The sequence below is a fragment of the Pithys albifrons genome, chromosome 24 (assembly GCF_047495875.1).
Source record: "Pithys albifrons albifrons isolate INPA30051 chromosome 24, PitAlb_v1, whole genome shotgun sequence".
Lineage (NCBI taxonomy): Eukaryota > Metazoa > Chordata > Aves > Passeriformes > Thamnophilidae > Pithys > Pithys albifrons.
In genome coordinates, this window is record NC_092481.1 from 3,456,828 (window position 1) to 3,470,880 (window position 14,053).

The window sequence follows — 14,053 nt, forward strand, 5'->3', positions numbered from 1 at the left end:
TAACTTTTCTTTGGGAAAACCCCCTCCCCGCGGGGGCTGGAGGAGCCGAGGGGTCTCCCCGTCCTGTGCCCACCCCGCGCGGCTGCGGCGTGGCCGATAAAGCGGTTCGGGGTCCCTGCAGTGCCCCAAACGGGGCCCCACCGGCGGGGCACACCCGCGCTATCAGTGCCGGGCAGGCGGCGGCTGCGGAGATAACGGGGAACAGGGGCTGCCCACGGCCGGGACAGCCCCGGAGGGGGCGGCGGGAGGGAATTCGGCCCCGGCACCGGCACGGAGCGCCTCGCTGCCCGCTCTGCTCTCCTGGGCTGCTGGGGCTGGGCTGGAGCCGGCGGGCGCTGCCCTGGCATCACCCTCCGCACTTCGGGACACTCAAGACCCCATCGCACCCTGCCCCGGGACGGTGCCTGGTGCCACCTGATGGCCACCGCCCTGGGAACACTGGCAGGAATTGTCACCGTGTGTCTGTCACCTGTGTCCCCACATCTCCCCCAGGGCCATTCCAGCCTCCAGAGAACCACGGGCCGGGTCATGCCCCGGGCTTGGAACACCCAGCGGCTCTGGAGCGATGGGGGCTTGTCCCCCCATCCCCTGCCCCTCCCTGGGAGCCCTAAACCTGCCAGGGGAGGAGGAAGCTTTGGGGAGAGGGAAGAGCCTCTCACCCCGCCGCGGTGCCGGGCTGGGAGGGGGGATCCTCCAGCTAATGTGATGAGAGGGGGATGAATTCATAAGCTGTTAAGCCACTGCAAAGCCCCTCGCGTTCTGGCCCCTTTATCACTGACTTCTGCTCACATCTGCTCCCGGGGTTATTTTTAATCAGGTATTAAGGACTTCTGGGTCCTTCAGCAGACACAGTGAGGCTCTGCTTGTTCCCCCTCCAGAGCAGGAGCTGCGATTTGTGGGCTGCAGAGGTGCCTGTGAGACACCGAGAGTGACCTCACTGCTATTTGGGAAGGGGAAAAGGGACCTTCTGGGACCCCCATCCCTTCCACACCCACCCACCAGCTCTGCAGAGGGTCTCAGCAGGCTGGAGGGGGAGCCAGGCAGGAGCCTCACATGGAGGGATGAGTTCAGGGATATAAAAAATATAGATATATTTATTAGCATTGAGTAAAGTGCAACCTCAGCGTGGTTTGAGGCTCAGCGGCCAAGGGAACAGCAGGAGAGAAGCTCAGGGAGGGGGAATGGCACGAGCAGGGCTGTGCCAATGGGATACAGGAACTGGGCAAAGGCCTTAAAAACAGAAACAACATCAGATAAATTATTTACAGTTCAAATCGATTACAGGACACTGAAGGCTCAGGAGCTGCTGCAGGCTGGGAGAGCAAGAAAAGGGGCTGGGATGGGCCACGGGCCCTGAGCTGGGGTGTCAGGGGAGTTTGGGGGTTCAGGGCAGCAGTTGGGGACAGCTGGGACTGTCCCTGGCATCTCTGGGGGTAGATGTGGGGTGAAGCCTCGGGGCTGCTGCTCCTGCTGGAACAGGTATTCCTTGGAATTTCCACATGGGATGACTCAAGTAACAGCATCAGACCCTGTACCTGGATGTCTCTGCTCAAATCAGCAGAGATTTTGACACAACTGACCAGAGCTCAGCAGTTACATGGAGCTGTGGAGTTGCAGGGTCTGCACTGCTGCTGGACACCCTCCTGGGCTGGTGGCCTCTCCCTGGAGCTGTGAGCTGGGAATGGGATGACCTTAATGGCAGAGGCTCTGTCAGGGCCGTGGCCAGGAGAGATTCCCACAGCTCTGGGTGTCACTGGAACTCCAGAAAGGATCAGCTCCATTCACAAACACAAGAATTTTTCTTGCCAGTGCCTTAAACTCCTCAGGAAGGCTCAAGCTGGACAGTGTTCCTCCTACTTGCAAACATCCAGAGCAAAGACTCCAGAGCTGAAACACCGTGGGTGTGTAAGCTGGTGGGATCTCTCTCTCCCTCTCCCACCCCAGAGCCATTTCTTAACAGACCAGGAAGAACTTGTTCCCTGTGAGGGTGGGCAGGCCCTGGCACAGGTGCCCGGAGAAGCTGTGGCTGCCCCATCCCTGGGAGTGTCCAAGGCCAGGTTGGACAGGGCTTGGAGTAACCTGGGACAGTCAAGGTGTCCCTGCCCATGGCAGGGGTGGGACTGGATGAGCTTTAAGGTCCCTCCCAAAGCAAACCATTCCATGGTTCTGTGAAATGCTCATCAAGGCACTAGAATCTGCCCAGAGCAGCACTCACAGGAAACAGGTTTCAGGCTGGCAGCCTGGCCCACCCCCAATCCATGCTGGAGGAGCTCCTGGGGTGTGAAGCAGGAGTTGTACCCGCTGTGCTCTGGGCTGGAGACAGGCTGGAGCCACATGGCTTTGATCCACTATCCCCTCTGGCTGGTGGGAACACGGATCAAGTTTGCAGCTCAAGCCTGTTTCTGGTTCCTTCGCTGACCTTTGCACCCCCGTGGATGGGGGTCTGGGGGCTGGAGCAGTTGTTCCCCCCAAGACCTCGGCTCACTGGGAGCGCTGGTGTGAGCGGTGCTGTTGTGGAGAGCACAGCCCCTCACAGAGGGGGCCGGGGCTGCCTGTCCCGGGGCGCGGCCACCGAAGCCCTGCGGAGCCCTCGGATCCGGCAGCGCTACTGCCGCTCGCTCCTGACGTGGTCCCCGATCATCCGCCGGTGGTAGGTGGCCAGGAAGATGTCGTTGTCCCGGGGGCAGTCGTAGTGGCAGGAACACACCTTGATGAACATCATCTTCCTGCGGAAAGAGTCCCCCTCGGGGCAGCGGAACTCCACGTCGGCCGTGCTGGTGAGCTCGGGGGTGCAGCACCGCCCGTCCGAGCAGCTCCCGCAGAACCGCGGCCGGTACGAGCGAGTGCTGGTGCACCCCGAGAACTCGAAGTGGAGGCTCTGGCGTGGCTTTGGGGTCCTCACACACTTCTTCCCTTTCTAGGTGGAGGTACAGAAAAATCCGAGGTGAGCAATTCAGATCCTCACACATTTCTTCCCTTTCTAGGTGTAGGTACAGAAAAACCAGAGGTGAGCAATTCAGATCTATATAAGACCCTGTGGGACTGAAAGCAGCTGAGAATAAACAAAGTCGCAGCTGCTGCCCAGACTGTTGGAGGAGAAATCTCTCCCCGGGAGTTCTCAGCAACTCCCCAGAGGTTTCTCATGAGAACTCCTCAGGTCTCCCACAAGACTCTGGAGGTGTTCTTGAAAATAGTCGGGATGAGTTCACCAAAACATTGGATTTGTGAGATGTGGATTATAACCTATTAGAGTTTGCAGTCAGGTGGTGTGAGGTTCAATTTAGCCAACTGAATGTAGCCTTAGCCCTATATAAGCCATGTGTAGTGTGTAATAAATGGCATTCACTCGATCACAATGATCTGTGTGTGGTGTCTGTACTTCTCCACGTTATTTATTGTTTACTTTATCTAGGGAGAGAGAGGATGGATTAAGATGGACAGGGAAGACCCACCAAGGGCTCTGCTCAGACCCCATCACTGTGTGACAGGGAACCCACAGAGCAAACCCTGTGAGCTGGCACCATTCCCAAGGTCTCCCCTGGCACTTGGGGCGCTGTGCCCCCTCTCCCCAAGCCCCCTACCTTGGTTTTCTCCATGGGGAAGTCGCAGGGCCGGACCATGCAGAGCCGGGTCTCCTTCTCCAGGCGGCACTGGGGGTTGTCGTTGGTGACGCGGGCGGAGATGCCCATCCCGCAGCTCCGGGAGCAGGCGCTCCACGCCGTGGTCTGCACCAGGCAGTTCTCCTGCAGGCTGTTCAGCTCAGGCTGCTGGGCTGGGTCCTCCCTGAACACTGAGCCATGGGGAAGAGACACAGGGCAAGGATCAGGACTTGGGGCAAAGCATGGCAGCGCCACGGCCGGTCCCAACCTGGTTAATGCTTCAGGAACAGCAGCAAAGCTCTGGCCCATCTCTTGGCCCCTCAGCAGGAGAATGCAAAGAAACATTTCCTACCACAGCCAGCTCTGTCGGGACACCAGAGGGTGCAAGACCCTCCCCACAGTACCTCTGAGATCTCACATCAATGGCTCTGGAGCCCAACACTTACTGCACACATGCCAATGCACAAACCCACCAGCTCCAAACCAGCCAGTGTCCCAGTCCACAAGTAGCTCTTGGCCTAATCTTATGTGCCCCAATCCAGAGGTAGTTTGGACCACTTCTCCTACTCAGCAAACAGCTCCTGGCCCTATCCCATGTGCCCCAGTCTACAGGCAGTTTGGATCTTCTCCTATTCCCCATCCAACAACTTCTGGCCCCATCCCACATGTCCCAGTCCAAAGATAGTTTAAATCCACACCTATTCACCATCCAACAGCTCTCAGCTCCATCCCATGTGCCCCAATCCAAAGATAGTTTGAACCCACTTCTGCTCCCCAGCCAGCAGCTCCAGGCCCCATCCCATGTGCCCTAATCCATGGGTAGTTTGGATTGTCTCTATTCCCCACCCAGCAGCTCCAGTCCCATCCCACATGCCCCAATCCAAAGATAGTTTGAACCCACTTCTCTTCCCCATCCAGCACCTCCAGCCCCATCCCATGTGCCCCAATCCAAAGATAGTTTGAACCCACTTCTCTTCCCCACCCAGCAGCTCCAGCCCTCATCCCATGTACCCCCATCCACAGGCAGTTTGGATCGTCTCTATTCCCCAGCCAGCAGCTCCAGCCCCATCCCATGTACCCCAATCCATGAGTAGTTTGAATCCACACTTATTCCCCATCCAGCAACTCCAACCCCCATCCCATGTGCCCCAATCCATGGGTAGTTTGAATCCACACCTATTCCCCAGCCAGCAGCTCCAGCCCCGATCCGGTTCCCCAGCCCCACTCACCGGCCATGGCCGTGCCCACGCCGCGGGCCGTGCCCTGCTCACACACCCACTCCTCGCAGCACTGCCCGCGGCCCCGCACCCTGCGCGGGCGAGGGCACTCGGGCGAGGGCAGGCGCAGGTCGTCGGAGCAGAGCGGGACGCAGCCCACGGCCCCGTCCAGGCAGATGCACTGCAGCTTGCACGTGGGCTGGAAGCTCTCCCCGTTCAGGTAGATCTTGCCCAGCAGGTCACACGTGGCACCCTCGTGAGCTGTGGGAGGAAGAGGAGGAGGAGGGGGAGTGTAGGGGTGACTGTAAGTGCATCCCTTAAGGAAAGCAGTTTAGAGTTCTCCCTTAAAGAGAAGAGAACTACCTGGAGTGTGTGTGGGGTCCTGTGACCAAAGAGATGCTTCTATGTATGAGAGGAGAATGGGCCAGCCAATAATGTCATGACAGGTTGGTTGTGAGAGGATATAAAAGGTGTGGATGTTACTGAGAATACAACTACTAACAACTACTAACTACTATGACCTGAGCTATGAGGAAACTGTCTGTGAAACTCTCTCTTAGCTGAATCTCTCCTAGTTGAAACTATCTTGAATAAACTCTTGTAAGCCTTCTGATCAAACCTTCTGATGCTGCTGTGCCTGAGCTCTTCTGACCGTCATTCACGCTGCCCCCAATGCTCAGGATTAAGGGGACCCCAATAAATGGTGACCCCAATAGAGGAGCTGAGCACGAGGCTGAAGTTCTGCCTCAGGGGGACAGAGCCTGCCCTGCCCTGCTCTACCACCCCAGTGCAGGATGAAGGAGTCAACATGTTTAATGTTTGCCTCTCTGGACCCAAGGCTGCTCCTGACATCCATACTTTGGAAGTGCCAGCCCTGCCAAAGCACTCTGGGAAAATTCCATCTCCCCTTGGATGAGCTCTGCAGTGTGACTGTCTTTGCAGGCTGCAAAAAGCCCATTCCCCACTCAGAGCCCAGGCAGTGGTGTCATACAAGACACATCCCTGACATGGCACATGAGCAGCAGTTTTGCTCCTCAATATTCCTGGGAGACCAAAAGCCCACGTTGTCCCAGGAGCAGCTGGTTCCCACCTGGCTGATGGCACCTCCACAGGGAATCCCACTTTGGGTTGGTGACCTTTGTGGCCCCTCTGTGATGCAAAAATCTCTTCTTGCTTCCAGCCCCAATTTTTTCTACTTCTCTCTCTCTCTGATCTCCAGGTCTCTCATCTCCAGCCCTCCTACCAGACTTTCCCTCCTTCCCAATAAAACTAAAATAGGCACAAAAGGAAACACAACAATATCTGACACGGAGCAGCAAAACCTTCACTCTGCAACTCCCCAGTTCTTACATTTGGCTCAGCCAAAACTTTCCCAGTGGAAGTTTTCCAGCAGAAATCTTTTATTTGATCAAGATCAGGAATGTTTTCAATAGAAACCAACTGAAGCATTTCAGTTTGATATCAAAGATTTCCTTCATGCTCAACCGAAATACTCATGGGACAGTGTCCAGACAGGGAAGTGTTTTGCTCTGGTAATTATTTTAGACACTACAAAGATTAAGAGGAAATATTTTGATAAAATGGGAGCAGAAAGTTTTGACACAGCCAAATGAGTATTCTAAATAAGTCATGAAAAGTCATGAGATTATTTTAATAGATTTTTTTATATTTTTTTTAACAGATATTTCTTTCAGCCTGAAATGAAATGTTGAAATCTCAGAGCTGTTCACAGGACAGACATCCTGATTTTGGACAGTTCTCAACAGCTGCTGCTTTCTGTAATCATGACCCTTAAAACCCAACAAAAATCCATGAAACCTCTACTGGGAAGTTACCAAAGTGAAGGATTCTTGGCTGCTTATGGAGGCCTCCCAGGAAGCTTGATCTATTTTGCCCTTAGTCCTGCTTGCCAGGGGGACACTGTCAGAGAGAAAGTGTTTGGACTAAACAAGGAGCAAGAGCCTCTTTCCATCCCATCCCCATCCCTTGAGGGGACACAAATCCTTCCACACTGTTCCTAACTGGATCTGGATCTCAACTTGCAGCTCTTTTCAATGCCATTGGGATAAAAATACTCCAGCTCTCCAGCTCAGAGGTTTCAAACCCCTCACTTTTTCCACCAGAGTGGAAACCATCCACCCACCTCCCTCCACACAACATTCAGGATTATTTTTAAACCCTCTCTCTGCTTTTCAGCCCGAGCGCTCCCGTCCCGCTGGACGGATCGTGCTGTTCCCTCTCCTCCCTCCCCACCCAAGGAATGGCAGCTCCACTCCAGGGACTGATGGTGTTTTCCAAACTCAATGGTTCTGTTGTGCCCCTCATTACCCTCCCTGGCCTTCCCTTCCCAATGACCTGATCCAATTAAGGCACTGAAATGACGGTGCCCACTGAGTGAGATGGTTCTTTATTCCCTGGCACTGCCCAACCCCAAACACCAACTCCAGCCAAAGAGACTTCTGCCCTTTTCCACAGGGGATATGGCAGAGCTCTCCAGCTCCTCTGCCAGCTCCTGGCACCCACCCAGGCCACCCTACCAGCTATAGGACTCCCTACTCTAGAGTTACTACAGGATGGTCTCTACTTTTCTGATAGTCCAAGGTCTGCAGGAGGAGAAGGATTCCTCTGTGATATGTGGAGTGTGATAACATTAAATAAATATACAATATTTTTCCCTCTGAGGGTTCCCTTCCTATCTCTCCTGATATGGCCCTTGGGCTGGTCTCAGCTTTTCCCTTGACACTGGAACACCTCAGGTCCTTTCTGCTTCCAGCACATCTGTCTCACTTGGATAAATGTAAGTCACAGTCATTGATCCTTTCCTCCCTGTTGTTCACCACTCCACCTCCCTTCTCTGCCTCCACCTTCCTACAGAGCCATGTGGACATTACAAAAACCTCTCCCATAGACATTACAGCCCAATTTAGGGAGATATCCTAAATTGTGTTCACTGGGAGTTTTGCCATGAAAAGCTTAATTTCTCACTTAAAAGCAGGAGGGCCAGTTGTGTCTGCAAGTCTGATTTCCTGCCCAGGGCAGGGGCCATGGAAACCATACAAGAATAGGACAGAAGGTGCAGGTCTCACCTAAGCAGATCCCGCTGCCTCTCTGGATTTTGGAGAAGTCGCAGTAGAGTCCCTTGTGGTGGTCACAGGGTCTGTGCAGGGAGCAGAGCTCTCCCAGCTGCCTGGCACACACCTTGCAGCACCCACAGCCATCCAACACCTGGCTGGTGCCCGCAGGGCACTGCAGAGGCTGGGAGGGACACTGGCATGGGAATGTGCAGGCCTGTGCTTCCACCTGCAGGGCAAAAACCCACGGAGAGGATGAGTCTGGGCAGGGAGAGGGAAAACACAGCTCTGCCACAAGCACAGACACCCCAGAGAGAGGAGGGAGAGCCCTGCTGAAGCACTCAAGGACTCACAGGACTTTCCTCATCCCTAATTCATCTGGAGCTCAAGGGGGAAAAAGATGCCTCTGGGAAGCAGAGCCAAACCCACCAGGACAGGCAGTAGCTCAGAGCCCCCTCTGCAGCTCAGCCCCACCTCCCTGCAAGCAGTAAAGCTTATTAACAGCAAGAAATTCCAGCTCTTACACAGGGCAAACATTAAAGACTCTGCAGCAGCAGCAGCAGCAGCCCCAGCTGGAGCTGGAAAAGTGACATGCACAAGGACAGGACTTGCCAAAGTCAGGCAGCAGGACTGTGGCAGTGCTAAAAACTGACCCAAATGTTCCCATTTAGTCCCCTGGATCTCACACTTCCTTCATTATCCCAAGAGATGTGCCCTCTCCCTTCCCCTTTCCAAGGAAAACACCATAACCAACCCTCTCTAGGACCTTGTGGCTCCACAGCTGCCCCCCTTGGCAGCATTTCATGGGCCACCCCTTGAAACCCCCCCTTGGCTTTATGGCACTTCAGACACCAAACAGAGGGCAGGCTGTGGCTGAAGGGGAATCACCAGCTCTGGAACACCCAGGATGTGTCCAGCACCTCAGTCACTGAGTGTGTGCCACCCTCGTCCTGTACCAGCTCAGAGCAGAGACAGCAGCTGTGCCTGGATTTGGGTGAGATGAACACCCTGACTGGACAGTGTGGGCTCTAAAGATCCTCTGAAACCTCCTCAGAAACATCAGAGCCATCTCCAGTCAGTCTGGTTGTCTGTTCAGCTCCTGCCCACCCAAGTCCCTCCTTGCTCCATCACGACTCCAACCTGCTCAGACTCTGCAGGACCTGGCTCAGCTCCCACCCAGGGCTGACACAACCCTCACATGAGGATGATGCCCCCAAAACACTCTGGGATCCTGCACTGCTGTGACCTGGGTGGAGAGGGGAGCACCCAACTGACCAAACCCCTCACAGCTTCCCTGGCAGGCTGGGAGAGGGGCAGCCAAGCTGGGAAGAGCCTGAGGGCAGGCAGGGAGGGGGCCACACACTTTGGAACAGAAGTCAGAGGGTACCTCCTTACAGCTCTGTTTGCACTTGTCACATCCCATCCAGCCCTTGCTTGTGAAACAGCTTCCTGGGATGTTGTGTTTGTCACCAATAACAGCAGGAAAACTTTTCCAGCTGTTTTGACTGTTGCTCTGACTTGAGCTCACGTGGGGCCAGAAGGTGCCAACTGCTTTGTAAAGTTGGAACACCCAGCACAGCCCAGTGTGGGGCTGGGACCAGGCTGAGTCTTCCCTCAAAATCATGGAATTAGAGAATCACAGAACATCCTGAGCTGGAAGGGACCCCCAGGGATAATCCAGTCCAACTCCTGGCCCTGCACAGACACCCCAATAATCCCACCCTGTCCCTCAGAGCATCATCCAAACCCTCCTGGAGCTCTGGCAGCCTTGGGGCCGTGCCCACTGCCCTGGGGAGCCTGGTCAGTGCCCACCACCCTCTGGGGAAAGAACCTTTCCCTGAGATCCCACCTGACCCTGCCCTGGCACAGCTCCAGCCATTCTCTTGTGTACTCCCAAGGGGTCAGGCCCCCCAGAGTCTCCCTGCTCAGCAAGAATCAGCCAAATTCCCCTGGATCTCTCCTAGCACAAGGAATTTTGGAGCCAAGCCTGCCCTGCCTGCAGCCCAGCTGTTCCCAGCCAGGAGCTGGCATGTCCCAGGGATCAATTCCCAACCACTGGAGTGCATTAAAAGAACTAAAAATACAGAACTCTTCCCTACTGTTTTTCCTGCAGGCAACTGCTGGAGCTGCCAAGGGCCATGTCCAGCCCTGGTGAGTGGGTGGGGGGTCACTGAGCTCACACAGGAGGCAAAGCACTCCTGACACGGGATCTAAATTAGGATGCAATCCATGCACTTAAGGAAAAATAAAGGCAACAAGCATTTTCCAAAGCAGTGTCAGCCACAGGCCATAGAGAGAAACACTCTCAAAATAGCTCCCCTGCTGAAATCCAACCCCAAACAGCCTCTTCTGGGATAACAGAATGCAGCAGAATTAAACCCATCCCTGGAAGTGTCCAAGGCCGGGCTGGAGGGGTCTTGGAGCAAACTGGGCTGGTGGGAGGTGTCCCTGCCCAGGGCAGGGGGTGGGACAAGATGGGCTTTAAGGTCCCTTCCAAGCCAAACCATTCCATGATTCTATGAGTTTTCCTTCTTGCTCTCACTAACCATTGCTGGATATTTCCCTGATAACTCACCCACACAAACCACCCCACCTGGTTTCACCTTCTGCTCACCTTCTGCACTCCCTCATCCTATCACAGCTGCTTCCAGAGCAGAACATCTGGATTCAGATCCCTGCTGGGTGCCCCTGCACCCACCTCTGTGCCTCATTTCCCCCAGCCCTCAGCTCAGAACCCCAATTCACCCTGAGTTTTGGGACTCCTACAGTATTCCAAGGCATTCCCACCAGTCAGCTGGGAAGTGCCTCCCTCCATCCCCCAGGGGGTGTTGGGGTTCCTGTTTGCTGGTTTGATTGCTGAGCAAAGTCAGGCTGTGCTATTTGTAATTCCTGCTGCTCTCCCAGGTCCAGGAGAGGAGGGAATGAGCTGGAATTGGTTTGGGCTCAAACACATCTGATATTGAACACTGAAAAGCTGCCTGGCCAGGGGAACCTCTGGAGTTGGGAACAGCTGGGGGAACATCAATGTTGAACCAACTTCCTCAAGTCCTCTACAACTTAATTTTCTTTCCCATGGGTTAAATGGGTTATGTTGGATTTGCATGGAGCACCTTCCACCTGCATTCTTTCCAAGGAGTGCTGCTAGGACTAGTTTCAATCAGCATGGAAACTGCCCAAACTGTCCCCAGGAACTGCCAGGACTGGAATTCAGGGCTTTGCTGTAGACCCAAATGTAACACAAAGCCCAACATTTCCACATAACCTGCCACAGACCTGGGTCCAGAGGGATTCAACTTAATTTTCCTCCCTGTGCAGGAGGGGCTGCCCCAAAACCCACTTTTCCTTTCACTGAGCAGGATCCTGATTTCAAATTCACTACAGCCTTGGCCTTGTTTCTGTTGAGGTTGGCAGAGCACTCCTGTGAGCTCTGAGAACAGAACCAGGGGCAGAGATCAAGGCTATGGAGTTAGGAAGGCTCTAAAGCCTGGACTGACAGCTCTCCCTGCTCCTGGCTTTGCTGGCAACCCTTGCACCCATCACAAACACTGTGTGTGAAGCTGTGGGACTCCCAGGACCTCTGAGTGATGGTCAAGCCACCACAGGAATGCCAACACTTGGACTAGAGGGTTCCCCTTCCTCTGCCCCATCATGTTCTCCACCTCTGACTCCCAGGTCCCATCTCAGCTGACGAGCCAGAACAAGCTCCCTCCCAGCTGCCAGCACCAAACCCAGTCACCTGGGGGCAAGAAGAGGTGAGAATGTTCTTTCTGCTTCATATTCCCTTAAAACCTCTTCCTCAACCCCTTCAGGAGGGCACTGGTGGGGGGACAGGAGCTCCCACCAGGTCTGTGGCACCCTCAGGATTTCTCATTCCCAATCAATGTCCACAGGAGCCCAGGGAAGCAGATAAGGGAGCCAAACCCAAGAGGACTTTTAAAGTTTATTTAGGCTCATCACTGCACTCAGAGGGCTGGGAAAGGAGAGTTTTTAGCTGAGCTGGGTGTCTGCAAAGAGAGTTGGGGGTTAACACTGCAAAGTAGAGGGGAGATAATAAACACCCAACTGGTTCTCCTTGTGCTCCAAGACTGGTGGTAGATAAAGCAGCCAAAACACAGCAATTCATCCTCCAATTCCTGCTCTCCCTCCATCACAGGCTCTCAAGGCACCTTCCCAGGGCTCTTCCAGCACTTGGTACAACAGCCCAATTAGGGGAGACAAGAACCAGTGACCCCTTTCACAGACAGGGAGTGGGGACACAGAGACCTGCCCAGGCTGAGCCCAAACATGACTCCCAGGAATCCTGGAGCTGCTCCCACCTCTGAGCAGCACAGCAGGCAGATTCAGGAGTAACAGCTCTCACTTCCTGCCTCCATCCACAAAAAAAATCACAGAATCATTCAGGCTGGAAAAGACAGTCATGGAGTCCAACCAAATGCTCAGAGCTCAAAGAGAGAAAAATCCTCCCATTTCTGAGGCAGGTTTAGGGAAAATGCCACATCTCAGAGTGATACTGGAGGGTCAGAGCAGTGGGATTCACTGTGACTGTTTGTGTGACCTACAGAATCAGTTCAAGAACCAAGAAATCCATCCCAAATGGGTGGGTAACCTCAGTTACCCTCAGATCATAGCCCAGGACACATTCCTGGCAGGAAAAGGGCTGGCACACACCTGGGCTCACCAACCAGGAGTTTATTGCCTCTCTCAGCACAACAAACCCCACAAGTGCCCAGTTTCCTGACAGTTCCAAAAGGCACTTTCAGCAATTTAGAGCCACTAATGACTGCAGGGACCTTCCTGCCAGTCCTGACATGGGAACAGCACACAAACATCCTCAGAGCAATCAGCTGCTCTGTCAAGCACTTGTATTAACAGGAAAATAGGCACAAATCCTGCTCTGGAAATGCTGCAGCCTAACTCTGCCCTGGGGATCGCTGGGTTTGGGAACACAGGGCTGGAGTCAGTGGCAGCTGGGAAAGGTTGGTCATGGGAAGGAATTGGGATATGGCAAGGCTGGAGAAGGGACTGGAGCACAAGTGCTGTGGGGAGAGGCTGAGGGAGCTGGGGGGGCTCAGCCTGGAGAAGAGGAGGCTCAGAGGTGACCTCAGCACTGTCTGGAACTGCCTGAAGGGAAGTTCTGGCCAGGTGGGGCTTGGTCTCTTCTCCCAGGCACTCAGCAATAGGACAAGGGGGCACGATGGGCTCAAGCTCTGCCAGGGGAAATTGAAGTTGGAGATGAGAAAAAAATTCTTTGCAGAGAGAGTGCTCAGGGATTGGAATGGGCTGCCCAGAGAGGGGGTGGATTCCCCATCCCTGGAGGTTTTTCAGCTGAGCTTGGCCGTGGCACTGAGTGCCATGATCTGGTAAAGGGACTGGAGTTGGCCCAAGGGTTGGACTTGATGATCTCGGAGGTCTTTTCCAACCCAATCCATTCTACGATTCTATGATTGTTATTCCTTGCAGTGACATAAACACAGTGACTCCCCTGTGGATCCTCTTCTCCCCCTTGACTGGCTTTTGAGTCCCGGTAGGGGGATGAGCCCAAATCCACTCCCACGTGCCAGGAGCTCTGAGCTGTGTGGATGACACGCATTCCAAGGGGCAGCTCCCACCCAGCCCGCTGTGATTCCACAGCGCGTTTGCATCCCTGTGATCCCAGTCCAGCTTCCCTCGGAAAGTCGGTAGCAGGTGGGAAGGGATTCTCAGCCCAGAGCCCTGTCATGCAACCAAGCAAGAAGCTGCAGAGCTGCCGTACGTACCCAGCCGGGTGTGAGGAGCAGCAGGAACACGGTCCAGGTCACTGTCCCTAAGATTCCAGACATCCCGACACTGGGAAGGGAAGGGATTCAGGCTGTCCAGCCACTCGCTCCCGCTTTTTCGGAGTTTCTCGTCTCTTTGGAGCAAGTTGTACATCAGCTTCTCCTTAAATATCCTCTGGAGGGGGCGGACCCCGCGCCGAGGGATGGGCTGGAACGGAGCCCGGAGGGGTGCGAGGGAAAACTGCCCAAATTCCAGGGAACACGAGCGGATTCCTGCGGTCCCCGCGGCTGCGGAGCTGCCACCGCTGCCCGCAGCTTGGATACCTTCCAGGAGGGTAAACCAAACCCCAGGAAACGCGGGATTATTGGGTTTGAATTTTTACCTCTCTGCAGCTCCCGGAGCAGGAATC

At 54.6% G+C, this 14,053-nt stretch overlaps 1 protein-coding gene across 1 annotated transcript; it reads right to left on the reverse strand.

The window, feature by feature from the left end:
* Positions 1-1,074: 1,074 nt before the first annotated feature.
* On the reverse strand, positions 1,075-13,771 carry LOC139682498 (CCN family member 2-like). The gene is made up of 5 exons (XM_071576903.1): positions 13,644-13,771; positions 7,903-8,116; positions 4,829-5,077; positions 3,582-3,790; positions 1,075-2,917 (listed from the first exon to the last, which is right to left on the reverse strand). Exons 1-5 carry the CDS (start codon positions 13,704-13,706, stop codon positions 2,606-2,608), a joined length of 1,047 nt encoding a protein of 348 aa, XP_071433004.1. The 5' UTR covers positions 13,707-13,771; the 3' UTR covers positions 1,075-2,605.
* Between the last annotated feature and the right edge of the window lie 282 nt (positions 13,772-14,053).